The 27,708-nt window shown below is 50.0% G+C and overlaps 1 protein-coding gene across 2 annotated transcripts; it reads left to right on the top strand.

The window, feature by feature from the left end:
- Positions 1-1,123: 1,123 nt before the first annotated feature.
- COPS3 (COP9 signalosome subunit 3) lies at positions 1,124-24,683 on the top strand. Of its 2 annotated transcripts, XM_059048913.2 has the most exons (12): positions 1,124-1,277; positions 5,390-5,519; positions 8,322-8,434; positions 8,526-8,575; positions 10,036-10,128; positions 11,645-11,824; positions 14,423-14,563; positions 16,295-16,468; positions 19,503-19,589; positions 23,037-23,150; positions 23,996-24,076; positions 24,365-24,683. In XM_059048913.2, the coding sequence occupies exons 1-12, from the start codon at positions 1,223-1,225 to the stop codon at positions 24,416-24,418; spliced, it is 1,272 nt and encodes a 423-aa protein (XP_058904896.2). In that variant the 5' UTR covers positions 1,124-1,222; the 3' UTR covers positions 24,419-24,683. The 2 variants fall into 2 exon arrangements, with proteins under 2 accessions (XP_058904896.2, XP_066877321.1); XM_067021220.1 differs by lacking the exon at positions 19,503-19,589 and having other exon boundaries at positions 1,141-1,277.
- The last annotated feature ends 3,025 nt before the right edge of the window (positions 24,684-27,708 follow it).

The raw sequence follows: 27,708 nt of genomic DNA, 5'->3' as shown, positions 1-27,708 counted from the left end.
TCAAACTTTAGTGTGCGTCAAGGTTACCTTCAGGGCTTGCTAAACTCAGACTGCAGGGCACCACCCTCAGAGTTTGTAGTAAGTCTAAAGTGGAGTCCAAGAATTTGCATTTCTAAGAAGTTCCCAGGTGACGCAGATGCTGTGGGCTGAGGAACCACACTTTGAGAACAGATGCCACAATCTAAATAGGCAAAAAAATTTAAAGTATGACTAGTAGCTGTGGCTATTTTGAATTATTGTAGTGCTTAACTTCTCACAACATTTTTGGCTTTTATTAAAATCCATGTATATCCATGGAAATGTGTCCTATAATTCAAAATATCTGTCTTCTGATTGAGGACCAAATGTTGCCATACAGCATTCAGGGACACCTCCATCCTAGAGTACAAGTGTTAAAGTCATTCATCTATACTTGTCCCAAATACCTCAATTTATTTCCATCTCTATTTCAAGGTACAATTTTTACTATTATATTTCATATCGACTGACTACCGTAAGAGCTTCCGAAATGATTCTCGGAGGTTATCCATGTAAAGCCAGACAGCCCTTTCTAAGTGCAAGTCTCATCATGCCACTCTCTTGCATCAAACTCTCCGTGGCGTCCCAGTCTTTCGGGGAAAAGTCCAGTATCTTTAACACAGCTTACTTGACGTGGTCCCTGTGTATCCTGCAGCCCCATTTCACACCACTCCGCTCCAACCATAAGTATTTTACGTTTTATCGTGAGAATTGTACAGATGGGGAAACAAGGCAGAAGACAGCCAAGGTACTTGCCCAGAGTCACAGAGCTACTAAGTCATAGACAAGGGATTTGACCGCATGCTGCCTGCCTGGCCGGACTACTACCTCGCAGGAAAAGCCTCGGGGAAGAGGTGGCAATTAAGCCGGTCTTGGAGGATTTGGCAAGGTGTTAAACGGGACGGCCATTCCCAACAAAATCCGGAAAGGATGTGCCTAACTAGGAGTTCAGTTCCTTCCTTTGCCCACCGTCCCCGTTAAATCCACGGAGCGATTTCGCGTGTGCACAGAACGAAGACGGAAGGGAAAGAATGCTGCCTTCCGGCCCGGCATCCCTAGAGCGGATTCCATGGAAACAGTAGCCGGGTCCCAGGTAGGTGAGATCTCGCGGTGCTTGAGCGGCGGAAGTGACGTCATCGCCTTCGAGGCCCTCCAGTGGGTCGCCGGTCCTCGTCCCGCGCGCGCCGCCTCCGCCGCCGGGAATATGGCGTCTGCCCTGGAGCAGTTCGTCAACAGCGTCCGCCAGCTCTCGGCCCAAGGTGAGGCGGTGGGCGCAGCCCGTGAGCCTGCGTCCGGGCAGGGCCGGGGGTCTCGGCGCTTGGGCCGGGGCTGACGAGCGCGCGAGCTGGGCGGCCTCTCCGCCCGGGTCCCGACTCCCGGCCTCCGTCCCCCGCCGTCGGTGCCCCCTCGGTCTCGGCTCCCGGCGGCCCTTCCCGACCTGGCCGCGCGGCGGGGCCCCTCGAGGCTTGGCGCGCATGTTCCCCGGGGGCCCTGGCTCCAGGCTCCCCTCTTGCGGGCAGAGTTGTGACCGTTGTTAGTTTTCTTCCTAATTTTCATGCCGTTGGTTCGTTCGTTTCATCATGTGCGTATCGAGCCCTGGGCCCAGAATTAAAGTAGTTGGCCGCTGCTGTAAGGCCCTTTTCCCCACCCTGTTTGTTCATCTGTGGAGTAGAAATGGCCCTACTCCGCCGAGTTGCGGACTGAGAGGGAGGAACCGTTAAAGTTGCAGGAGCTGCGTGACCTTGGGTAGGCACGCTTCTCTCCCGAGTTCCGTCTCCTTGTGTAAGGAGGGCAGGCGCTGCCCTGAGGTTGCTCAGGTGTGGGGCGCGGCGCAGCGCGGCGGTTCTGTCTCGTTTCTCTCGTTACTGGTAGGAGTTGGCTTCACAGGTGAGCCATATTCTCTAGGCGTGAAGAAGCCATCCATGCGTTCGTTCGTGCCACGGGCTTAAGTTTCTCCTTCCCACGGTGCCATGTGCCTAGAAGATTTGGGCTGGAGTCCTGTCTCGGTCGCTCGGTGTGCCAGCCGCCTCATTTCCCCGGGCCAGTATTCTAATTTACAAGACAGAACCGGGGCTGTGGTCGTGAGCATCAAGCAGGATCACTTATCTGAAAGCTTTGCACACACGCTCTGTGCAAGTCGCTGCTTTAGGAGCAGTGTGCCGGACAGCGAGGCGCAGGACACTTGCCCTGCCCCTGCGCCTCGTGCCTATGCTTCATGCTCCCCGAATAGGAAACGTTAATGAGCTTGTTTCCTCAGCTCTTATTCAGAATTTTCTCACATGAACCTTAAGTGAAGAGAATGGCATAATGCCTCAGCTTTCTCTGATGAGAGGACGTTTCCTTGGCCCCTATCTGGTTAGGTTCATTTCTCACGCACCCTGTGGCCCTTAGGTGTGTCTCCCCTTGGCCTGCACGAGGTGACTGCCTTATGATTTTAGGGTGACCCAGCATTTCTCTTAGGTCTCATCTCAGGATTGGTTATTTAATTGGGGGAAAATCATGGACTGAAACGCTTAATTATGGGTGATCCAAATCACTGCCAAGAAGCTATTTCATTCCTGCTAGTGAGATCTCTAACAACATGATGATGAGTTGTTATTGATATTTCCCAGTTCACCTAGTATTATTACTTTGAAAGGTGATACCTAATGAGATCATGGACCTTCTTTGTTATTGTTTTTCAGTGTGGTAATAATGGAATGTTTCCTTTATTTTTGGTAAAAATTTAAAAGTATAGTAAGAAACTCTAGAAATTATCAGTTCCTGGCTACAGTCACCTGGATTTTAAGCATTATACCATTTGAGTGTTTTTGTTTATTTATTTATTTATGGCTGCGTTGGGTCTTCGTTGCTGCACGCGGGCTTTCTCTGGTTGCGGCAAGCGGGAGCTACTATCATTGCGATGGCTTCTCTTGTTGTGGACTCTAGGTGCAAGGGCTTCAGTAGTTGTGGCACGTGGGCTCAATAGTTGTGGCTCGCGGGCTATAGAGTGTAGACTCAGTACTTGTGGTGCATGGGCTTAGTTGCTCCGTGGCATGTGGGATCTTCCCAGACCAGGGCTCGAACCTGTGTCTCCTGCATTGGCAGGTGGATTCTTAACCATTGCACTACCAGGGAAGCCCCTAAGTATTTTTTAATAGGAAAAATCACTCACTTACTAAATAGAAATAGCTGGTATGGGTAGCTTGAAGTTCAAAATGTGAAAGAGAACTGTTGAGGAAACTTGAGAGGTTAATGCCCGTGGACATATGTGTACCCTCCACCGTCACCAGGAAACAGCTGGTGGGATGTGGGAGTACAGAGTGTGGCCGTGGTGTCTGTCATCAGAATAACCCATTAAAATCGGTGAGTTAGGGAAATGCAAAGCAGAACTACAATAAGATATCACCTCACACCTGTCAGAGTGGCTATCATCAAAAAGTCCACAAATAGGGCTTCCCTGGTGGCGCAGTGGTTGAGAGTCCGCCTGCCGATGCAGGGGACACGGGTTCGTGCCCCGGTCTGGGAGGATCCCACGTGCCGCGGAGCGGCTGGGCCCGTGAGCCATGGCCGCTGAGCCTGAGCGTCCGGAGCCTGTGCTCCGCAACGGGAGAGGCTGGCTCAGTGAGAGGCCCGCGTACCGGAAAAAAAAAAAAAAAGTCCACAAATAACACATGTTGGTGAGGATGTGGAGAAAAGGAAATCCTCGTGCACTGTTGGTGGGAATGTAAATTGGTGCAGCCACTGTGGAAAATAGTATGGAGGTTCCTCAAAAGACTAAAAACAGTGTTACCATTCAATCCAGCAATTCCACTCCTGGGTGTATATCCAAAGGAAATGAAAACACTTATTTGGAAAGATACATGTACCCCAGTGCTCATAGCACTGTTTACAATTGCCAAGATATGGAAGCACCTAAGTGTCCATCAACAGATGAATAGATACAGAAGATACGGTGTGTATGTGTATGTGTGTGTGTGTGTATATATATATATATATATATATATATATATATATATATATACACACAGTGGAATACTGCTCAGCCATAAAAAATAATGAAATTTTGTGATTTGCAACATGGATGGACCTTGGGGATATTATGTTGAGTGAAGTAAGTCACAGAGAGAAAGACAAATACTGCATGTTATCACCTATATGTGGAATCTAAAAAAGACAACAAACTAATGAATATAACAAAAAAGAAACAGACTGACATATAGAGAACAAACTAGTGGTTATCAGCGGGGTGAGGGAAGGGGAGGGGGCAAGATAGGGGTAGGGGATTAAAAGGTACAAACTACTATGTATAGAATAAGCTGTAAGGATATATTGTACAGCACAGGGAATATAGCCAATATTTTAGAATAACTATAAATGGAGTATAACCTTTAGGAATTGTGAGTCAGTGTCTTGTACACCTGAAACTTATATAATATTGTAAATCAACTATATCTCAATTAATTTTAAGAAAATTCCTTGGGGGGAAATCGGTGAGTCCAATTCTGGTCTAATTAGATTCTGTACCTTAGTTGTTAAGACATAATATTGTGGTATTGGGGAAAGATTGGTGGATAAATTAGATTAGTTTGACAGGCTGCTTGTTGATTGATCGGGAGCTAGGCAAGCACTGCTTTCCGAAGCTGGGGAAGAGACGACTCTCCCCCCGAGTTCATGTGAATGACCTAACACCAGCATCCCCGGGATGCAGAGAGCACAGAGGACAAAGAGCCATGGGAGGGGGGCCCGGGCTGACTGTCGACGTGCGTGAGTCGGGTCGTGGGGGTCGTGGAAGAGTGGCGAGGGAGCACGCAGCTCGGAGAGCAGCCGTGCAGAGACCTCAGGCAAGAGCGGGGACGTTGGTGTGTGGGGGGAGGCTCAGGAGGCCAGACGGGGTTGGGGGGGCATCTGGAGGCGTGTGATGGGAGTTGCGCTTCAGACAGATCCGCCAGGTGCCAGTGTGGGCCGTGGGCTGGAGGAGAGAGGTGGAAGGAGGCAGAGCACTCGGAAGACGGTGGAGTCCAGACAGGAAATGGTGGGGGTCTGAGGGGAGGCGGAGGAGAGAGGCAGGAGTGGACCGAGAGGCTTAGCCGAAAGATGCAGTCATAGTCCCAAAGGTGCGGCGGTGCTGACGGTGGCGGGAACGCCGCTGGCTTGGGGGACTGGAAGCTGGAGTGGAGAAAAGGGGAACCTTCAGGGGCCAGAGGAAGTGGGACGTTTAGTGCTGAGGCTACAGGCAGGATGTCTTTGGCCCTTCTGGGTCCTCATCTGAAATAAAGGAGAGGAAATCACCTTCAGGCACCTGCACGTCTGCGGTGTGAAGTCTTGGATTTGACTTCCTTTGCTTTGGTTAATGGTGTAACTGAATGATAGTGTTATTCCTGTTTTCCAGGGCAGATGACTCAGCTTTGTGAACTGATCAACAAGAGTGGGGAACTCCTTGCGAAGAACTTATCCCATCTGGACACGGTGCTCGGGGCCCTGGATGTCCAGGAGCACTCCCTGGGAGTCCTTGCTGTTTTGTAAGGGCATTTTCCTTGATGATTTTGTGCACGCTTAACCTCAACGCTGCGCTTTCTGGCTTTGGGTGTTTTCTGGTGTATGCAGTGAGCCCTGTAAATGACAGTGAGCTCCTTTGCACAACTGAAGTCATGTTGTTGGAGTAGTTACCTTTAACTCCATGCGGCTAATCATTGCTTTTATTTTCATTTCACTTTTTTTTTTTTTTTTTTTGTGGTATGCGGGCCTCACTGTTGTGGCCTCTCCCTTGCGGAGCACAGGCTCCGGACGCGCAGGCTCAGAGGCCACGGCTCACGGGCCCAGCCGCTCCGCGGCATGTGGGATCTTCCCAGACCGGGGCACGAACCCGTGTCCCCTGCATCGGCAGGCGGATTCTCAACCACTGCGCCACCAGAGAAGCCCCATTTCACTTTTTAAAATTAACTTCTATTGGAGTATAGTTGCTTTACAATGTCGTGTTAGTTTCTGCTGTAAAGCAAAGTGAATCAGCTATACATCTATTCCCTCTTTTTTAGATTTCCTTTCCATTTAGGTCACCACAGAGCATTGAGTAGAGTTTCCTGTGCTATACAGTAGGTGCTTTTATATTTTGTTCTTTCTTTTCTTTTCTTTTCTTTTTTTTTGCGGTACCCGGACCGGGGCACGAACCCGCGTCCCCTGCATCGGCAGGCGGACTCTCAACCACTGCGCCACCAGGGAAGCGCATTTTATCATCTTTTAAAACTAGTATGTTTATACACAGTTTGAAATGTATTTTAAAAAATGAATGGCCTTCTCAGTTGAGGGCACTGTACTTGGCGTTTATCTGAATACTTCTATTCATGTAGTCCGCTGGATTCTCCCCATTTTCTAACTTAGAAAGAAAAGGGGGAAGAGTGACAGATCGGGGCACAGGGGCTCCACCGCGTGAAGGTACCAGTGATCAGAGCAGCCTTGCTTCCGGTTCCCTTCAGACAAGTTTAAGCTGGTTTTTTTCCCCCTTTAAAAAAAAACTATAGTTGCTGTACAACTTTAAGCTGTTTTAAGCTGTACCAAGTTAAATAGACGTTATTTCAGTTGGTCTGTTGAACTCTTGTGACTGTGTCTTTGACAGTTGAATTCTTTTATCTTGATGTTGTAGTGTTATAAATTGGGATTTTGTGGTTGTTGAGAAAGTTGAGGTAATGTAAGTAAACTGAGAAGAAATTGACCTAAAGCGAGGGTCTGGCTCCACTTGCACTGAGGCTCTGAGGCGGGTATGCGTCAGGAGGAAGGTGCCGTCCGTAGCTCCTGTGCCTGTTTGAACGTAAATCTTCACGGATGAGTGAAGTGAAAGATTCGGTTCCTCAGTTGCACTTGCCACACCTCAAGGGCTCAGGAGCTGCCTGTAGCCACTGTTTCAGACGGTGCAGGTGTGGGGCAGGGCCTCCGCTGCAGGAGCTTCTGCGGGTTGGGATGGCTGGTGAAGATTTCTGCCGCCTGTGGTTTCCGAATAAAAGAACAGAAAGCGTGATTTGTACACACGTCAGCTTATGCGGATGTGCATGTCAAGTGAGGTGATGTGTGCGGAAGCTGTTTGAAGCTAGAAGGTGTTTTACGTTGCATATCAGTTAAAGGAAACCTGGGAACAACCCGACCTTGTTTCCGGTCCCCTGGGTTTGAATCTATGTTCTGCTGATTATGAGGTTTGAGGCCCTGAGCTTCATATTTTTATTTATAAAATGGAAATCACAATGCCTTACTGACCTACTGTGAAGCCCAAATGAGATTGTTTGGACACATTTTGATACTTGGAAAGTGTAATTATAGATGTAAGGTGGCATTGTTAAGTAATACTATACAGATGGAAGTACAAGTTGAAAGATGGAGATGAAAGATTAGGCAATAATACCCATTCGATTTTTCTTGAAATGAGTTTAAACCATTTAGTTTTGGGGTTTTTTTTTTAAAGAAGAGCTTGCAGTGTACGTGTAAGCAGTGTCTAAGCGGTGGTAGCTTATGTGATTTCTCCCTCGAAACCTCTCTGCTCCCCTCTTGGTGGCACTTGGTGGCATCTGCCAGGTGGCTCGGGGTGGGCCACCTGCCTGGTCACCCCTCTTCTCAGCGCCCCACTCCTTCCGGTCCTGCCGTGCAGCTAGTTTTTCTCCCAGGTCATCCGGCACCCCCTGGGCCCTGGGGCAGCACCGTGACCACGAGCCGCTGCCCCGGCCTCCGGGCAGCCCGTGCGCCTCGGTGTGTTCTGCTCAGGCGGGAAGAGCCCACAGCGGGTTTCTAGCTGAATAAAGCAGTACTGAGCACACTGGACCGCAAAAGAAAGGTATTTTTAAAAATTCTTGGTTATGAGTTTATATTCAGTTACTTCACGAGTATTAGGACAACCTGATATTTGGCCTCATTTGACAGAGTTTTCTTTTTTGAAAGTTTCGGCCACGGCTCACGGGCCCAGCCGCTCCGCGGCACGTGGGATCCTCCCGGACCGGGGCACGAACCCGCGTCCCCTGCATCGGCAGGCGGACTCTCCACCACTGCGCCACCAGGGAAGCCCTGAAAGTTCTTTTTTGGTTGCGTTTTATTTCTTGCCTAACTGCCCTGGGTAAAAGTTGTTCTTTTTTAAGCATGTTTTTCTTAACCTCTGTTTGTGTCCATGTTCTGTGTCTTGAATGTGCAGAGAACCAGGCCGGGAGAATCTCACAGATTCCAGTTTTCATTTTTAAAAGTACCGTGACTCCTTTAACTTCACAGAGCATTGGAGGTAGGATGGACGGACTTCTCCGTTTCCCTGTGAGATGCCAGGACAAGTTGCTTCTTTTTTCTCTGTGTTGTAGGTTTGTGAAGTTTTCTATGCCCAGCATTCCTGACTTCGAGACGCTATTCTCACAGGTTCAGCTCTTCATCAGCACGTGTAACGGGGAGCACATTCGCTATGCAACAGACACCTGTAAGGGGAACAGCTTTTTCTTCTTTTCCACGGAATGTATTCTGCCCTGTAGTCATTTATATTTTCAATATTTTATTATTGTTGTGTCTAGTTGCTGGGCTTTGCCATCAGCTAACAAATGCACTTGTGGAAAGAAAACAGGTAAGAATGTTATTTGAGTATCTATAGTTCTGTTTTGCACGCCTCTAACCTGCACAATGCGCTGAGTGTAAGGGTTCCAGCCTGGTGTTGAGACCCTAATGCCCGGATGTACGTGGTCGCTGCGGAGAGCTCAGAGCATCCGCTGTGGGGCTCTGACCACAGAAGCGGTGCCTCAGGGAGAGGCTGCTGCTTGTGTGTGGAACTGCCATCCTAGCACCCCTTGTGCTGTACAATGCCGCTCTTTTGTTTGTTAAGCCTTTTAACTTGCAATTATGACATAATTTTAGCTTTACAGACAAGTTGTTAGGTTAGTATAATTAATTGCCATAAATGCCCTTCACCCAGAGTCCCCAGGTGTTAGTGTCTTACCATACTTGTTCATTCTTTTCTCTTTTTCCTGAGCCACGGAAAGAAAGTTGCAGGTGTGATATCCCTTACCCTGAGTGCTTCAGTGAGTGTTTCTTAAAGATTAGGACAAACGAAGACATTCTCTTACGTAACTGCAGCACAGTGATCAACATCAGGAGATGAGCTTTGATCGACTCCTTCACCAAATCTGACCTGATTCCGATTTTACCAGTTGTTTCCCTGATATCTTTATAACAGAAGAAAATCTCAGAGCACGGGTTGAATTACATTGTTGTGTGTCTTTAGTTTCCTTTAATCTGGTAAACTCTTTATTTTTTGTGATATTGACACAAGTTGTAATTTGTAAGTTTCCTTTTGATTTGAAATTCAACTTTAAGACAAGTGTAAAAGAGGCTGGAAACAAAGAACCAGTTGGTATTTTGTAGGAGCACTGCGTGATGATTGTTTGAGGGAGGTGGTTAAACCCGACAAGTCTTTACTGAAAACACGGGTTAAGTTCCTCAGCTATTTTATGGTCACACCTCCTCTCCAGAAGCTGACTGCACCTCGTGTGGTTCTTGGTCTTGTTATTCAGTCAGGGCAGGAGAGCGGTCTCTTTGTGCTTGGAACTGCCATTCTAGCGCCCCTCGTGCTGTAAAAGGGGCTTGTGGTATCACTCCCAACAATAATTTACCACCGGGTGACAGGTGTTGCTGGGGGGAATTTACAGGTGACACCTAGACCGCCCTACGCGACGACGCCAACGTCCCCATCCACAGTTCAGTCTCCTAAGCGTAGCTCTCATCCGATGTAAGTGGTTCGTAACATTTTTGTTTAGCTGTAAGTATAATGAACTGTTGAGAATGTAATGTTGCTTTTGATTATTGACCTCCAATGAATAGAAAAAGCTTTATGATTTAAAAACTTGTGCTGAATTGCTCTACATATCACAATAAACAGCTTAAGGCAACATTTTCTGACTGAATAGGGACCGAAGTTCCGTGAGAGGCTGTGGGACCCTCTTGTGCTTTAGAAGAGCCCGTCAGTATGTTGCTTTCGTTTCTAAGTGACAGCCTAGGACCCAGCGTGCTGACAGGTGTCCTTTCCGACAGCCCCTGCGCGGAATCGGCGTCCTTAAGCAGGCCGTCGACAAGATGCAGATGAACACAAACCAGCTGACCTCCGTCCACGCCGACCTTTGCCAGGTGAGCGGCTAGGGCTCGCCTCGGGTCCCGCTCGGACTCGGTGAAGATGGCGCTGTGTTCGAAGCCTCGGAATGTGTCGCTGCCCCTGTTGCTGGGAAGGGGCTCTTGGGGCTACGGAACGCAAACCATCGGCTGAGGCCCAGCTCGTCAGCTCAGCATGTGGGGACAGGTGGGGTGAGTAGCGCTTGTGACCTTAACAATCCCAGTAAGGAGCTCTGGAACCTGAGGGCGAACCAGGTGACTTCTTACGCTTTCAAGTGTTGTTCATGTATTTATTTTATTTTGTGTGACTCCAAACCCAGATGGCAAAGGGGGGGGTATATAATGAAGCCCGTCTCCCACCTGCTGACTGCCCACCCATCCCTTCTCTCCAAAGGAAACTGGAATTAGTAGTTTCTTAGGCATCCTTCCAAAGATGGTTTATGCACATATAAGCAGATATGTTTATATTTGTTCTCTCTAGTTTTTTAAACACAAACGCTAATCTGTACAATGTCTTATGCACCTTGCTTTTTTCTTACTGTGTCTTGGAGATGATTTCATATCAGTGCTTTACAGCTGCAGGGAATTCCATAACATGGGGTTAGCCAGTCCCTGTGGGGTACCTAGATTGTCTTCTTAATGAATAACATGGTACGTGGATTATTTCAACCACATGTTCTAATTTCACATGTAGACATGCTTTCTTTTCTCTTTATTTATTTACTTTTTAATTTTATTTTTTGGCTGCATTGGGTCTTCGTCGCAGTGCGCAGGCTTCTCATTGTGGTGGCTTCTCTTGTTGCGGAACACGGGCTCTAGGCGCGTGGGCTCAGTAGTTGTGGCGTGTGGGCTCAGTAGTTGTGGTGCATGGGCTCTAGAGCGCGGGCTCAGTAGTTGCGGTGCACGGCCCCAGCCGCTCCGCAGCATGTGGGATCTTCCCGGACCAGGGCTTGAAGCCGTGTCCCCTGCATCGGCAGGCGGATTCTCAACCACTGCACCACCAGGGAAGCCCCCTCTTCATTTCTTCTAAAACACTTTTGTGATGGAGGTGTGACGTACATACAATAAAGTTTGTAGATCTCAGGTGTACAGTGAGTTTGTGCTTGTGCGAGCCCTGTGCCACATCACCCGGACGCAGAACTTTGCTGGATCTTGCTTTCTTGAGCTGCACATTCCCTACACTTACCTGAGGGGTTCAGACATGGAAAAGGAGTGATTGGAGAGAAACTGTTCTTACTTTACCAGGGCAGTGAAGAGAAAAGGTCACACTTGTTGTGCATCTGTAAATAGATGGGCTTTGCTTCATTTGTGGAGCCCTTTATGTCATAGCTGGTTAGTCTTTTCTAAAGAAATGCTATTGTATTCTGAATGCCTAAGAAAATGGAGTAACGTGCCGACATTTAGATCATTTTAGTCAATAAAGTGTAAAACCAATTATTTTCTAGAACTTTCCGGAATCTGCGAATTTGCTCCTTCTGGTAAAGCCGAAGTGCACCTAGAATGATTGATGGCTTCGTGTAAATTTTTTCCACAGCTGTGTTTGCTGGCGAAGTGCTTTAAGCCCGCCCTCCCGTACCTGGACGTGGACATGGTAGACATCTGCAAAGAGAATGGGGCCTACGAGGCCAAGCACTTCCTGTGCTACTATTACTACGGCGGGATGGTCTACACCGGGCTGAAGAACTTCGAGCGAGCACTCTACTTCTACGAGCAGGTAGTTGGCGCTCCCCCGGGGGCGTATGAACTTGCAGGCTGCGACTGGAGCTGCAGAGGAGGGTCCTTTCACAGGCTCTTTCCCTGTGGCCAGGGGTGCGGGGCAGGGCTGACCAGGCTTTGCCACGACCCGCATCTGGTTTGGGTTGAGTTGCGTGCGTCTCTTGACTTTGTAGCTTCCTTTGCGTGTGGAGAAGGGATGGAACCTAGTGACCTTGACGCATCTTCTTGTTCTGAAACCAGATGTGACGTTCGGTTACGTTTTTCTTTCTTTCATTGTTTGTTTTTGGCTGCACCACGTGGCCTGTGGGATCTTAGCTCCCCGACCAGGGATTGAACCCAGGGCCACGGCAGTGAAAGCGCTGAGCCCTAATAACTACTGGACTATCAGGGAACTCCCAAGTTTTTCTTACTTTAATAAATAAAATGGTCTTCTGGTCTGTAATTCAAAGAGTGTGAAGGAGTACACAGTGGAAAGTGCCTCCCACCTTCGTGTCTGTGTAATGAGACATATTGCGCAACTCTGCGGGCGGCACTCAGGGTCTAACAGATAGACAGTACCGGCTAAAACCAGTGTTTTAGGATCAGTTTGCCAGACGTTCATAGGTTGTTTGATTCAGAGCACATGTTTGGGTAATAAAAGACATTCCAAGCCTCAGAGGAGCTCATGGTGTATTTGAGCTGCTGTAGAAGCCCCCGCACAGACCTGTGAGTGGGCACCGCCTCAGTGAGCGGGGGCTGGCCGGCACTGCTGGGGGCCTAGGGCAGGGCGACCACGGGTGCTCTTGGCACGGGCGGTGTCTTTCAAGGGCGTGGCTGGTCAGGTCGGACCTTCCAGGGGACTACATTGACCGTACGGTCCCAACTTCAGGTCCTCAGAGAACTGAGAGCGACTGAGCGCGCGGTGGCCCTGCAGCCCGGCAGAGGCGGGACGAGCCCGCCGGCGGTCTAGGGGCGCCGAGACGCGGGCGCGGCAGGAAAGTGCGCGGTTCTGTCGCAGAGGGTTGCAGTGTCAAAGGCCCGGCATGTCTAGGTTTGCCGCTGGAAGACTTTTACCTGATAATCCACAGGGCCCCTCTTTTGCCCGGGCGACCGTCCGCTTCCTGGGGCTGTGCCTTCATGACGCACATCAGTTCCAGGTAGTATTAGTGCCTTAATTTCAGGGGGTGACACAGCTTTTGTTTTACTGCCTTTTTAAAACCCCAAAGAAGGATGTACTTAGTGGAAAAAATTGAGATCACACAGCGTTATATAAAGTAAAGAGTGAAAGTAGCCTCGTCCTCTTATCCCGTGCCACGTGTGGCCCTGGCAGTTTACCAGCGCCCGATTGGTGGCACTCTAAGCAGACTTGCTGCTTCGCCATTGAAGCAGCGTTGCGCAGGGGTCGTTGCACTGGTGTCCTCATGCACTTGCGTGAGTGTTTCGGTGGAATAATTCTCAGAAGTGCCTTATAGGCTCAGTGGCTTGGATTTTGCTTTGGAACATTCGGGCTGATTTGGGTGTGATAGTTTTGAATTCTTAACCCTCATGAATCCAGGTGAAAAAAAGTGGAAAGGCAGCCTCAGTGGGAGGAAGTATTGGCAGATCACATTTCTGATAAGAGACTTACATCCAGAAAATACAAAGATGTCTTAAAACCCAACAATAAAATTTGAAAAAAATGGGCAATGTATTTGACTAGACATTGCTCTAAAGAAGATAGGCAAATGGCTAAAAGCACGTCATCAGATGCAGATCAAAACCCCAGTGTGATATCAAGTCACCCTAGGATGGCTGAAGCTAAAAAGGGAGCCAGTAATGTGTTGATGAGGATGGAGAATTCAGAACGCTCATAACTGCCAGTGGGCATGTACAGTGGCGTGGCCGCTTTGCAAGCAGCTTGGCGGCTCCTCAGAAGGTTAGACCTAAAACTTCCGTGTGACCCCGGCACTTCACTCCCAGGAGCGCACCCAAGAGAAGCGAAGACAGATGTCCACTCAGATACACACGTGAATGTCCACAGCAGCGTATATGACGATTCACGTGGCCAGAGGCCCCCCAGCTGAGGATCTGAGTACACGAAAGGTGGAGCACTTTTCCCCCCTAGTACAGAATGAGGTCCTGACACAGGCCACTGCAGGGGTGTGCCCTGAAAGCGCCACGTCGAAGCTGCCCACAAAAGACTGCATGACGCCATTCATGGGACTTCCCTGGCCGTCCGGTGCTTAGGACTCCGTGCTCTCACTGCCCAGGACCTGGGTTCAATCTCTGGTGGGGAACTGGGATCCCATAAGCCGCGCAGCGAGGCCGCGCCTACAGGAAAAAGCCATTTATATGCACTGTCCAGAGTAGCCAAGTCCATTGAGATGTGAAGTAGAGGAGTGGTTGCCTGGAGTTGGGGGGTGGGCGGTGACCACTGACGGCCTGGGGTTTCTTTATAGGGGGTGAAAATGTTCTGAAATTCAGTAGTGGTGATAGTCGCACAGCTTGGGGAAGACACCAAAGCCCAGTGAGTTGGATGTGTTCAAAGGGTAAATTGTAGAGTTATTAAAAGGTAGTGATTTAGTATAAGTGCTCTTTTCCTAATTCAAGCTCCCCTGCTGTCTTCACTCCTGCTCAGGCCATCGCCACTCCTGCTATGGCTGTCAGTCACATCATGCTGGAGGCGTATAAAAAGTATATTCTCGTTTCTTTGATACTGCTTGGCAAAGTGCAACAGCTGCCGAAATATACATCTCAAATTGTGGGTAGATTCATTAAGGTGAGTTTTTAAAACAGAAGGATTTCTTAGGTGACATGCTCTGTTCATAGGAAATTGTGGTGATGCGTAGCTCCGTAGTCCTATTCTACGGGCCCTGGCCCTCCCAGCGCGTTAAATTAGCAGATGCTCGCTTGCCAGCCTCTGGGCGTCTGGCAGAGCCCGAGCCCTCCCAGTCCGCGCCCACCGCCCGCCTGACGGACCGCGATGTCCCTGGGGATCTGTTTGCACACTTTTGCTCTGGGTGATCGTAGCGGTAGGTGTTTAAGGTCCTAGAAAAGCAGTGCTGACTCTGTGGGACTCTCACTTTGACCAAGTGCTGGGGAACCTTACCAGACCCCACGCACTGCTCACAGAGCTGCTCCTGTTTCCCTGAGGACTCAGCCCTGGGACCACGTGAAGAAATGACCTACCTTTTTTTTCTTTTTTTTAAATAAGACATGCTCATGGGGTTTTGATTTTGTTTTTTTTAAACTGAAGTCACTATCATTCTGATAATTTTTTGCTGACCCTCCTTCAGAATTTAGGTCAGTGTGAAAGTCTTCCTGATGAGAAGATTTCCGTGCCGCCTTGTGGAGGGTGGCCCCTGTCCTTCTCTAAGAGCCCGTCGTGCTTCTCGGGCTCCAGGCTGCTAGTCACAGACGGAGGCCCGGGGGTGGGTAGACGGATGCGCAGGTTTGGGAAGCTCCGGGGTGATTCAGGTGGCCCTAGGAGGAGGGGAGGGCCTTTGTAAGGTGAGGTCCCCATGACTCAGCCTCCTTCCCCACAATCGTGATCTGTTGGCAGTGATAGCAGAGTGGTGAAGAGGGCACAGGCTTCAGGGTGGGGATGCAGGTTTGAATCCGTGTCTCCTCAGAACCACAGACCTACTCGTGGTCCTGGGTCCGGTTTCTCACATATAAGATAGAGGGCAACGCATGCGCACGTAGTAAGCGGGCAGCGCATGCGTGTATGTAAGATAGATGGGAACGCATGCGCATGTAATGAGGTAGCAGGCAACGCATGCGTGTATATAAGATAGAGGGCAACGCATGCGCACGTAATGAGGTAGCTGGCAACGCATGCGTGTATATAAGATAGAGGGCAACGCATGCGCACGTAATGAGGTAGCGGGCAACGCATGCGTGTATATATACGATAGAGGGCAACGCATGCGCACGTAATGAGGTAGCGGGCAACGCATGCGCACGTAATGAGGTAGCGGGCAACGCATGCGCACGTAATGAGGTAGCGGGAAGCGCATGCGATGGTGAAAGCAGCACATCTCTGAGTGCGCCCTCAGCCCTGTTGTCTCTGGTTTCCCGAGAAGTAGCGGGGTGTCCCGTTGCGCCCAGTGAGGTACGTGGGAGAGGGAGACGGAACTGAGACGGGTGGGAATTTTCCTTCTTTCTTCCCAAAGTGGTTTATCAAGAGAAAAATCAAGAGCCACTGATGGAGAAAAAAGACCTGTGTGCCTTTACTAACCGTGTGTACTGCACTTGCTGTGCAGCAGTTTGTTCTGTACTGCAAAGTGGGTGGTTTTTTTGTTTGATAGTAAGCTACTCCATGGCACATTTTTATCCTTGGTCTTGAAAACTAGGCGTTTGCTTTGGGTAAATTATAATTTGTTAGGTGACAGTAAAGGATGTTGAATGTACTTGCTCCAAATTTAGTGCCATGTTTTCTTTTGCGTCTCACACAGACTCCGTTCCTCTAACTCTCGAATCTGGTTTCTTCCCGCCTGCACACCTTTAGCCTCTTAGCAACGCGTACCACGAGCTAGCGCAAGTTTATTCCACCAACAACCCCTCGGAGCTCCGCAACCTGGTGGCCAAGCACGGCGAGACCTTCGCCCGCGACGACAACATGGGGCTGGTGAAGCAGTGCCTGTCCTCGCTGTACAAGAAGAACATCCAGAGGCTCACCAAGGTGAGGCCCTGCCCGGGCCCTCCTGACCCTGGGCTCCTTTGCGCCCCTCAGCGCCGAGGCAGCAGGGCCTCGTCCTGAGGAAGAGCTCTCCCGGCTGACTCCCTAGGGCACTTTGATGGGTGCTTTTGGTCTCTCCAGTGCTGGGACAGGGCATTTGAGAAGAGGGACAGGTGAAGAGCAAGAGGTAGGAGATACGGCCACCCTGGGAGGCACAGACAGGGAGCCCGGGGCCGTGGCCACGCTGCCCAGGACCCTGCGGCGGGCTGACCCACGCGGGGGCACAGGGCCAGCACGCTGGAGCTGGGGGAGGTGAGCCGATCGTGTGTTTTCTATTTTTAAGATGAAAATAAATCTGATGGCTTTTGATGACAGAAAATACGCTTATTATCAAGTGTTAAAACCTCCCAGGAAAGTGTAAAAAGAAAAACAAAGCTCCCCATGAGCCAGGAGGGTGTTTGCTGCAGTAAACCAACAAAGAGCAGCGGCGACCGGGCCGGCGCGGCTCTTCTCCTGGGGCTTAAGGACGGGCGGTCGGGCTCCAGGCAGAGGAGGGGAGAGGATGCTGCTCAGTTGATGCGAGGGCCAGGGAGGCTGGAGGGGACCAGGGGGAAGAGGGGCAGCCGGGGAGGCCGCCACTGCGTGGGGAGAATTGCTCCTTGAGGAGAGGGGAGGAGGAGAGGGGAGCGTCATTGCAAGCGAGAAGGAGGCCCCTTCCGGACGTCCCAGACCTCAGTCTGTCAGAGGAAGACGGAGAACACGAAAGAGAGAGTGACTCGAAGAAGATGAAAAACAAATGTCCTGTCAGAGAGAAACCAGCTGGACCCATAGGCTGCAAAGACTGGACCTAAGACGTTCAAGGTGACCAGCAGCTGTATTCTGTGCACAGTGTCTTCCACTTGGTCCAGGTGCCGACACAGCTGCGCTAAGTACAGTAAATGTCTGTCTCACCATCAAGAGGAGCTGCTGGGAAACAGCTGCCCCCGTAGGTGACTGGCACTCTGGGAGTTTAGATGGAAAACCAAAATGTGAACAAGGAGAGAAGACAGCGCCCGTTCAAAAAATGTTCAGTTACAACATGGCAAATGAGAGTTAAATGAAGAATTGGAACCTAGGGAACCTAATAAGTAGGCGTCACTGCGAAAATCATCAGTTAAACTCTCTTGTGAGACAGTCAACCCCAGTTCGTCACTTTGGAATCAGTTGATAGCGTATACGGAGAAGTCGGCATGCTTCGCGTGGAAAGTGCAGTTTTCCGTTTTGGGTCAATACGGGTCCAGAGTGGGACCAGTGGGCAAACGGGAAGGGCCTTCGGTGGCCGGTCCAGGGCCGGGCAGCGGCTTCACAGTCACCAGCGTCCTGGCCCAGCTGTGCTGACTTACCGCTGATGTGAGTCCGCCGGCCTGGTGCAGCCTTCCCGGCGGCCTTGGGGGGGCACCACGGCCGCCGATGGGCAGGGGCGCCGCCATATAGGGTGCGTGGCGTCCCGTCCTGGTGCCAGAACAGTAGATGGGGCCTCGGAGGATTTTCCAGCCAGGTTAGTAGTCTGTCTGTTATTCAAAGGGCAAAAAACTCAACGGCTTTTTAAGGAGTCTCAGCAGGTGTACTGCATGTGGGTGGGTGTCGGGACGAGAGGCCGGCTGCAGGGCAACCAGGGCAACGGGCTTCTCGTGTGAGGCTCAGCTCTGCTCCACATCCACGTTCGTGGGCGTTTCTCTAAATCCTCTGCTCTGTGTGTAGACACTCCAATTAACTGTAGTTCATATTGTATGTGCTGTTCTGTACTCTGTTTTCTTCACTGTCTTCACCTTGTTTCCATGGCAACGTAAGCCTGCATCACAGTGACCCTACGTCGTACTCTGTTGTACGGGTGGTCACAACTTTACTCAACCGGTCCTCTTCTGGTGGACATTCAAGTGGAAGTTTCTGCTTATTTTGAAATGGGGAAAATGACAGTTCCGGGCATTTAGAAATGTTCACTTTTGGGTCCTCATTGGTGCTGAACTACTTAGATACTTCTTAGAATTAACCGTAGTTTCAGTTGGAGAGGGCGTGCTACTCTTTGAACTAAAGTATATGTATCAGTAGAATTTTCGGTCATTGGTTTATCAAGAATTTTCAACATCACAGTCTTAACGTGGCCTGTGAAATGAAACGGCCTCTGAAAATGCCACCATTGTAAATATTGCCAGCTGCCCTAAAAAAAAAAGAGTTCTTTTAATTTGTTTCTGAAAGGGGGCATTTTCATCAAGTCCCAGGCAAACCAATGATAAACACTGGTTTCCTTTTAACCCCCTACTTGTTTACACATTCTAGCTTTGAATTTTGAAGGACGAATGTGGTTTTTTTTCAATTTTATATTATTTACAAGGTAATACGTTTACAATACGAAATTCAAAGACACAGAAATCTCCATCCAGATCCTGCACCCCAGCCGGCCTTTTCTTTCCCCAGAGGCAGCCTGGTGTCACCCGCTTCTCGGATATCCTTCCAGAGATCATCTGTGCACATAGAAGCACATGTATTCACATGCATGTGTGCTGTCACAAACATGCACTCTTTCCTGTACACAGATGTGAGCGTGCCATAGATCCTGTTTTGCATCCTTGTTTATATTTAACGATGCACATGTCTTGGATTCTTTTCCAGCTCATAAAAAGTGTCCACACTCAGTAAGTTTTTTACAACTGTGTAGGAGTCCGCGCGTGTAATTGCGCTGCACTCAGCAAGTCCTCTGCTGATGGACTTCTAGGTGGTTCCAACCTTTGCCGTTGCAGGCGGTGCTGAAATGGCGGTGCACACGTCATTTCAGAGGTGCAGGACACACGTGTGGGATCCTGTTTAAAGGCCATTAGTCTTCTAGAAAACTGATGCTGAAACCTTAGTTTATCCATTGCATGTCATCGTCACAACAAAAAGTTATCTTATACAGTCTCTGAAAGCAAATTTTCAGAGACTCAGTAGAACTCTGTACACATTTAATAAAATTTCTTTCCTCAGCGTTTCTACTTGTGATTAATTAACTTCTGAATTTCAGACCTTTTTAACGCTGTCGTTACAAGACATGGCAAGTCGCGTGCAGTTATCTGGACCTCAGGAGGCAGAGAAGTATGTCCTGCACATGGTGAGTGTGTGGCTGTTTTTCAAAAAGTAATCACTGGATTTTTGTCCTTGTAAAGGTAACAGGTGTTTACGATAGAAAATATAAAGGAGGACGAAGGGGCCCCATCCATTGTCAACCCCTGTGGACATTTTTGTTGATTTCCTTGCAGTCTCTGGGGTCTTCCCGTGACATGTGCTCACGTGTTATACACAGTGGTGTCTTAGCAGTGCTCCTTATTTATATTTTCATCGCCACAGTGTTTGTGAATATCGTTTAAAACACTCATGAAGTATTTCAGATAATACAAAGAGACACAAAGCAGTGCTCCTCTGCCTGCTGATCTGTGATGAGCCCACGCACGAGCCATATGTGGGGCGGGGCCCTGCTGCCCTGAGGAAGGCCTGGTGACCTCATGGGTGGCAGTCTGACTCACCCCCCTCCTGGGCCATGTCACCCCGAGACCACACTCAGAGCAGATACCCACGCACTCAGCTCCAGCTGCAGATAGCAAGCGTCACAGGACACCTGAGACCCATGTACTTCCCAGTGGTAACTCCCCACTCCCCAAATTTAGATACACATTTATTTGTTTATTTGTTTTTTAAAGGTTGGCATATTTATGTAATTTATTTATTTACTTACCTAGGCAGGGCTGCATCGGGTCTTCAGTGCGGCGCGCGGGCTTCTCATTGCGGCGCGCGGGCTTCTCATTGCGGCGGCTTCTCTTGTTGCCGAGCATGGCTCGAGGCGCGTGGGCTTCAGTAGTTGCGGCGCACGGGCTTAGTTGCTCCGCGCCACGTGGGATCTTCCCGGACCGGGGCTCGAACCCATGTCCCTTGCTCTGGCAGGCGGATTCTTAACCACTGTGCCGCCAGGGCGGCCCCTGGATAAGCATTTAAATGATTGTGTTGTAACCCACCAAGTTGAAATAGCATCATTTACTTACTTATTCTGTTACACAAAGGCACGTCTCCGATCTGATCCACCAAGAGCAAACCTCTGTCCTTAGCCCGGGGCAGGCACATCTTCCCACGTAGAAAGTCAGCATTCTGCATTTTCTGCTAGCGATCTCCCCTGTGATTTCAGGAGTGGTGCCAGGTCATGAAACTGTTTTCAGTTGTGATAATGGAGTATTTTCTTTCCACAATTCAGTTTACAAATGTTCGCAGGTTTTCTCCTTCAGTGTAATCCTCCAAACACAGAGACGCACATCCCAAACAAACAAAACCTGTCCCACCTCCCCAGCCTCGGAGCCCCTTGCTGCCCACAGGGTTGCGTGCCGCGGGTCAGCTGCCCCCCTCCCCGGACGCTCATCGGTGGTGGAGACCGGTACGCGAGTGGTGCGGACGCAGCCAGCGAGGTGCTTGCCAGCCCGGGTGGACCCTGACGGGCTCCCGACCAGCCGGCGATGTTGTATCTGCCAGAGACACGTGGCATTTGCCCGGGCAAACGTCCGGGGACGTTTCCGGTTGTCACAGCTGGGGGTGCTACTCACGTCTAGTGGGTCGAGCCGGGGGCGCTGCTCAGGCCCCCACAGTGCAGAGGACAGCGCCCACCACACAGAATTGCCTGGCTCAGAGTGTCACTCGTGCCACACCGGAAAAGCCCTGCCCCGGCGTGTGACACTTGTGAAGGCAGGGGTGGTGCTTCAAACAAGACTCAGTTCTTTTAGAGCAGTTTGAGGTTCATAGCACAGTTGAGGGGAGAGTACAGGGTTCCCCGCCGCACATGTGCACAGCCTCCCCTTATCAGTATCCCTACCAGGTGGGACAGTTCTTAGCAACCGACATCCCTACACGGATGTGTCATCATCCAAAGGCCTTGGTGTACATTAGGGACCATTCATGGTATTGGGCGTTCTGTGCGTTTGCACGAGTGTATAGGACGTGGATCCATCATTACAGTATCGTGGGGAGTGTTTTCACCGCCCTGAGAATCCTCTGTGCTCTGCCTACTTGTGCCTCTCCCCCCTCCCGCACCCCCACTGATCTTTTTATTTTCTCTACAGTTTTGCCTTTTCCAGAGTGTCATATAGTTGGAATCATACAGTGTGTAGCCTTCTCAAACCTGCTTCCAGCCCTACCTCTGCCTAGAAAAGTTACTATCCTGGTTTCTAACGTCCTATTTTTAGTTGTGTCCTCTTTTTGAGTTTTATATAAAAAGAAACGTACAGCATACGTACTTTGGGATCTGGCTTTTTCTGCTCAACACCATGCGATCCATGCACAGTGTTGTGTATCATGGTAGTTGGTTCATTTGCAGGGCTGCAGCGTTGCACTGTACGAGGCTGCCTTTCCGTTCCCATCAGGGGACGCTTGGGCTGTTGGCAGTTGTAGTTACTACAGAGAGCGCCGCTGTGGGGAGCCCGGCGTGCGTGTCCTTCCCCTTCGGGAAGAGGCAGGTCTCTCTGCTCATGGGGTCAGAGTTACGCCTTCTGTTTAGTGTGCGTTGGGCTGTTGGTGTTTCATTAACTGGGGCCCATCCTTTTCCAGGATGGAAAGGAGCAGAGCAGCCCAGGCAGCTCAGTTCCACCGTGACAAGACCACTGTCACCTGGGGAGCAATTTGTTAGAATAACAGCACCTGTTTGGGATTTTACTGGCTTCTCGCATTTTACTTCATGGACAGGATTTGGCAATGAGGATCAAACAAATAAATGCCCAGTTGTTGATGCAAAGACCTTGAAACCGCCTGGGAATCAACATTGGCAGAAAAGTTTTCTTAAAGGACCAGAAGATAATTTCTACTGCAGTGAAACAAAAATGTGTTAGGGGTTCACTTTTTAAAATGCAACGGCAACGTCAGTTATATCTCACAGAAATGTCCTAAAGATGTAAGGGCACTTCCGAAACGTGATGCTAGAGAAGCAAGACGTGGAGAGCACGTATTGTCTGACTCCGTGTATATAAAGCATCCAGAACAGGCAAATCCATGGGGCAGAAAGTAGATTAGTGGTTGCAGGGGGCTCGGGAGGAGGGGAAATGGGCAGTGACTGCTTAACCGGGGGGGGGGGTGCCCCGTGGGGGAGTGAGATCTTCTGAAACAGCGTAGAGTTGGTGGCTGCACATCACAAGTGTAGTTGAGTCCTCTGAATTGTTCACTTAAAATGGTTAATCTGGGCCTTCCCTGGTGGTCCAGTGGTTATGACTCTGCGCTCCCAATGCAGGGCGTGCGGGTGTGGTCCCTGGTCGGGGAACTAAGGTCCCGCGTGCCTCGTGGCCAGATAAATTAATTAATTAAATAAAATGGTGAATGTACCTTACGTGGATTTTACCCCTTCACATCTGTCTTGGTGCAGTGCACACGATAGGTGTTTAATAGATACCTTTGAATAAGCGGGTGGTGCTTAAAAGTACACATACAGATTTATTTATTTATTGCTTTCTGTGGTTTCTCCTGATTGTATTGGAACACTGCATATTCGCACAGTTTTTGCGTCTACACTGCTTTCCTGGCTTCTCTTTTGCAGATAGAGGACGGTGAGATTTTTGCCAGCATCAATCAGAAGGACGGCATGGTCAGTTTCCACGATAACCCTGAGAAGTACAATAACCCCGCCGTGCTTCGCGCCCTCGACCACGAGGTATGGCGCTGGCGGCCGCGACGCGACTCCTGGCACGCCGGCTGCAGGCTCCGGGATGACCGCAGCTTTACACACGGGCAGTTCCCAACTGGTGTCTAAGAACATCTTATTTCTTAGAAAGTGAATTTCAAGGTGGACTCTCCCAGGTTGCAGGGTTGTAAGTAGATGGTGGGTCAGCTTATTTGTCTAGCTCACCAAAGCCTCCTTCAACTCCTGAAGCGCTTGAAGGGTCTTAGAATCGGTACCCAGTGGCCGCCTATACTGTAGAGCCTTCGGTAACGTGAATGTGGAGCCCCAGCTCGGAAAGTCAGGGATCCCCTGTCTCTGCTGGGGAGGAGCGGGGGCAGCCGGAGGAGACGAGCCGTCCGCGGTTCCCCCGGGCAGCAGCGCGGGCCACGGAGCGCATCCCGCTCCGCGTGCCGGCCGGGGTCTGCCTGTGAGCCAGGATTGTGTGGGTGGCCTGCTTTCCTACCTCTGTTTAGGCAAACGGATTGAACAGAACAGCTCCGGAACCTTCAGAGCAGGATGTCTCCACAGTCTGTTTTTGGCAATTCCAAGTTTTCTTTAAAAAACCCTCAAAACGCGAAGGGTTTTTTTGTAACTCATTTGATGGCCGATGAATATTTTTAGGTTTCACTGCAAAAGATGTCGGCGTGTTTGATGATGGGGTGCTGCCCCAGGTCCTGCTGTGCCGTGTTGCTGGCGGAATCCCGCACTTCCGACTCCAGAATTCACCTGGCCCCGGGGTTGTGACCCTGTAGCACCCACAGTGATAGTCTAGGCTAAAAAGGGGAAGTTGCCCTAAAGCCGCTCACTCAGCGCGTCCACACCTGTCTGCCACACAGATGCTGAGGTGCATAGAGCTGGACGAACGGCTGAGGGCCATGGACCAGGAGATCACAGTGAACCCCCAGTTCGTGCAGAAGGTGACTGGGGCCCCCTCATTCCCGGAGTGGGCCGGGCGGGGCAAGGTGCCATCCTCCATCAGGAGTGTAAGCTTGTGCCCAGAAACCACATCGGGAGGTTCACAGAGACATACTCGGGGATGTTTCCAGACTCCAGGCTGGGAGTGTGTTTAGGGAAGAGGGTGGGGGTCCTGGACCTGCCTCCCCTGTAAACGGGGTGGCGTCCTCGGTGGGGGGTAGGTGTCCGGGGCTGGCGGGAAACCCTTGGCCAGGGCAGACGAGCACACTGCCTCTCTCCCTCCCTTCCAGAGCATGGGGTCACAGGAAGACGATTCGGGTAACAAGCCATCCAGTTACTCCTGAAGCCAGTGCTCTTTGTGAGTCTCAGAGACGCCTTCGCCGTGGCCGGGGCAGGTGTCGGGAGGGCGGCAGGGAGGACCAGGCCCATCTCACCTGGGCCTTAAGACAGTGTGTTTCGTTTTGACGTCTTCGGTCCGGTGTGCTTTCAGAAAACCATTCTCTCTGCAAAGAAAGGAAAACGTTTTCAAACTTTAAAGCCTGTTGTGGATTTATTTATCCTTAGATTAATGTGGTTATTGCATTAAATCTACCTTTTTGTTTTAAATTATTTGAACATTGGCGTGTCTTCTGTATCACTTTTTTTTCTCTGAAAAGCTTTTAAAGAACGTATTCATTGTGAACAGATACAGATTTTAGGAATTATTGGAAGATTTGAATCTAAAGTTGATATCAGGGGACTTCCCTGGTGGTGCAGTGGCTGAGAATCTACCTGCCAATGCAGGGGACACGGTTTAAGCCCTGGCCCGGGAAGATCCCACACGCTGCAGAGCAACTAAGCCCGTGCGCCACAACTACTGCGCCTGCGTCCTAGAGCCTGCGAGCCACAACTGCTGAGCCCGCGCATCACGACTACTGAAGCCCGCGTGCCTGGAGCCCGTGCTCCGCAACAAGAGAAGCCACCGCAGTGAGAAGCCCGCGCACCGCACCGAAGACCCAATGCAGCCATAAATAAATAAATAAATGAATAGTTGATATCAGTTGCCTTAAAAAAAAAAAGCTGGGAGAGTCCATCAGGCCGAAGCTAATGTATTTTAACTAGAACTCATGTGCACGTGAGTGTCAGGGTGGCTTGTGGATTGAGCAGATACCGCCGTGCTCACGGGGACCTTCTGCGTGGGGGCTGCTCTTTTGGAATCTCGGGCTTTTTTGTGAGACGAACACCAGACTTTGCTGCTTTTTCTGCAGAAGCATTTTCTGTTCATCTGCACAGTTGCATTTTGATTGTGTTCAGGGTCCCTTCTCTTTAGAACTCTGGGATGCATCTGACTCGGGTCCCCTGATGTAGCCCCAGGATGGTGTGGAGCCTCTGTAAGGTGTGCTCAGATTAAACTGGAATTTGGTCCTTAAAGAACCTCTTGCTAGTAACATTCGCTGTTTAAAATGTGTCCAGTTGTGTAGTCAGGCACATTTTCATTATTTACAAAAAGACACTGAAATCTCGTGCCTAAAAAGTTGCTCTAATAGGCTTTGGGGTCACGTGGTCTGTTGTGGCGACCACTGCTTTGCTGCAGGAAAGCAGCCATGGAGCATCTGATCCGTAAACGAGAGGGTGAGTCCGGGTCCAGCAGCGCTGATGTAAACATAGGCGAGGGCTGGATTGGACCCCTCCATGCTCTCAGTTCTCCAGCTCAGATGAGCTATGTCATTTTCATGTACTTCCACGTGCCTGTACTTAGGAGATAGTAAATATCTAATGGAAATTTTCCGGGTTTCCCTGGTGGCGTAGTGGTTGTGAATCCACCTGCCAATGCAGGGGACATGGGTTCGAGCCCTGGTCTGGGAAGATCCCACATGCCGCGGAGCAACTAAGCCCGTGGGCCACAGCTACTGAGCCTGCGCTCTAGAGCCCGCGAGCCACAACTACGGAAGCCGGCGCACCTAGAGCCCGTGCTCCGCAACAAGAGAAGCCACTGCAGTGAGAAGCCCGCGCACCGCAATGAAGAGTAGACCCCGTTCACCGCAACTAGAGAAAGCCCGCAGGAAGCAACGAAGACCCAAAGCAGCTCAAAATAAATAAATTTATTTAAAAAAAAATTCCTTCTATCAGTGGCAAGTTACACAGTTTTGTTTTTTTAAAAACAATTGGACAACTTCTGGTTTACCTGGATCTGAATTAAAATCACCTCAGATGTGTTCAAGAATTCTAGTAGTTGCCAGTCATGGCTATTTAAAGAAAAAGTAACTGTCTTGTGGGCTCCTGATGTGTACACTATTAGATTTTTCCCCGAATAGTGATTCATTGAAACACCACATTATTTTGAAACTTTGATTTCCAGAGGGCCCGGTGTTTAGGGCCTTGTCCTGCGTTCGCAGGGCACTCACGTGAGCCCCTCCTGTCGGGGTTGGGGAGGAGGGCCCTCACTCCCGGCCCTCCCACCTGCCCTCCTGTGTTCTCTTGGTTCCGGGGCTAGAGCTCTGCAAACCTAGGGAGGGAAGCAGCAGCCCCCCCTGCAGTGGGCTCCGGACCCTGGCAGGGTGCTGGGGATCTGCCTCACTGCAGCCCCCGTGTCCACGTGGCGACACAGCCCAGGAGGCAGGCCTCCCCCTCCACAAACAGCCGGGGGCCCAGTTCCACTGGGCACCTCCTCCAGCCACCTACATTCTGTGAATCCTGTGGGAGACTTTTTTCCCTTTTCTCACGTGTGCTTAATGGCTCTACTACATTGTTTCTATTAAACTGGCCAGCGGTTTCCCTCGACAGCAGTTGCTTTTGAAAATCTCGGGTCAAGATGAGTGGCCTCATTTGTTACTAGAGGGGAGCATCAGACCCCACATGCTGAGCAGACGTTGCCTGGCACTGCCTGTGTCTCGTTTTTGAGTAGTCACCAGAATCTGTTTGCGTGAATAGTTAAGATAGCCTTAGCCATTCCTTGGAGTTAGTTCTCAGCAGCAGCTCACTTTGTGAACACGTTCACTTATGAATACCTGTAGCATTTTGATGGTGCCAGAAGATGGTGAGCTTGCACCTAGGCAATTAGGGCAGTTCCTGAGGCCCAAGGATGTAGCCTGGGGTTGCTGTTCATTAGTGGACCTACTCTTTCTCTGTGGACTCTTAAAGTGTGTCTTTTCATGGTACTCTCAAATGTTAATAAGTACTCCAGATTAATGAGAATAACGGATCACCCTCAATTCAGTACTTGTATTATATGTTTCTATTTGTATCGGTGCCCAGTGGAACCCCCCCCTCCCCTCAAAGGGACAGTATTCAGCTTTTAGTCTAGACTTTCTTAGGTGAGTATGCTTGGTCTGTGAGGTGTCCAGTTTGAGATATACCGGTATAAGGTATTCTTTAAAGAAACATCTGGTTGCATGTTTTTGAAATGACAGTAGATGTTTTCTGAGCCAAAGAACGGCACTAAATGGACAATAATGGAATTTTTCTGGCCTGCATGGAAGGCACCTTCTTTACTTTGCTTACTACATCAGAATCCCAAACAAAGCTGGATAATAGAACATTCCTGGGAAGAATCCTAACTAGCCTTAGTAACAGGATATAATAATGCCTGTGTCATCTAACCAGGGATAAATGCTTTTACTTTTCCAGGACATAATTTAGCAGAGGGTCTTACAAA

This window comes from Kogia breviceps, chromosome 19, assembly GCF_026419965.1.
Source record: "Kogia breviceps isolate mKogBre1 chromosome 19, mKogBre1 haplotype 1, whole genome shotgun sequence".
NCBI lineage: Eukaryota > Metazoa > Chordata > Mammalia > Artiodactyla > Physeteridae > Kogia > Kogia breviceps.
Note: the sequence above shows the minus strand (reverse complement) of the source record. Positions and strands in the feature narration are given on the sequence as shown.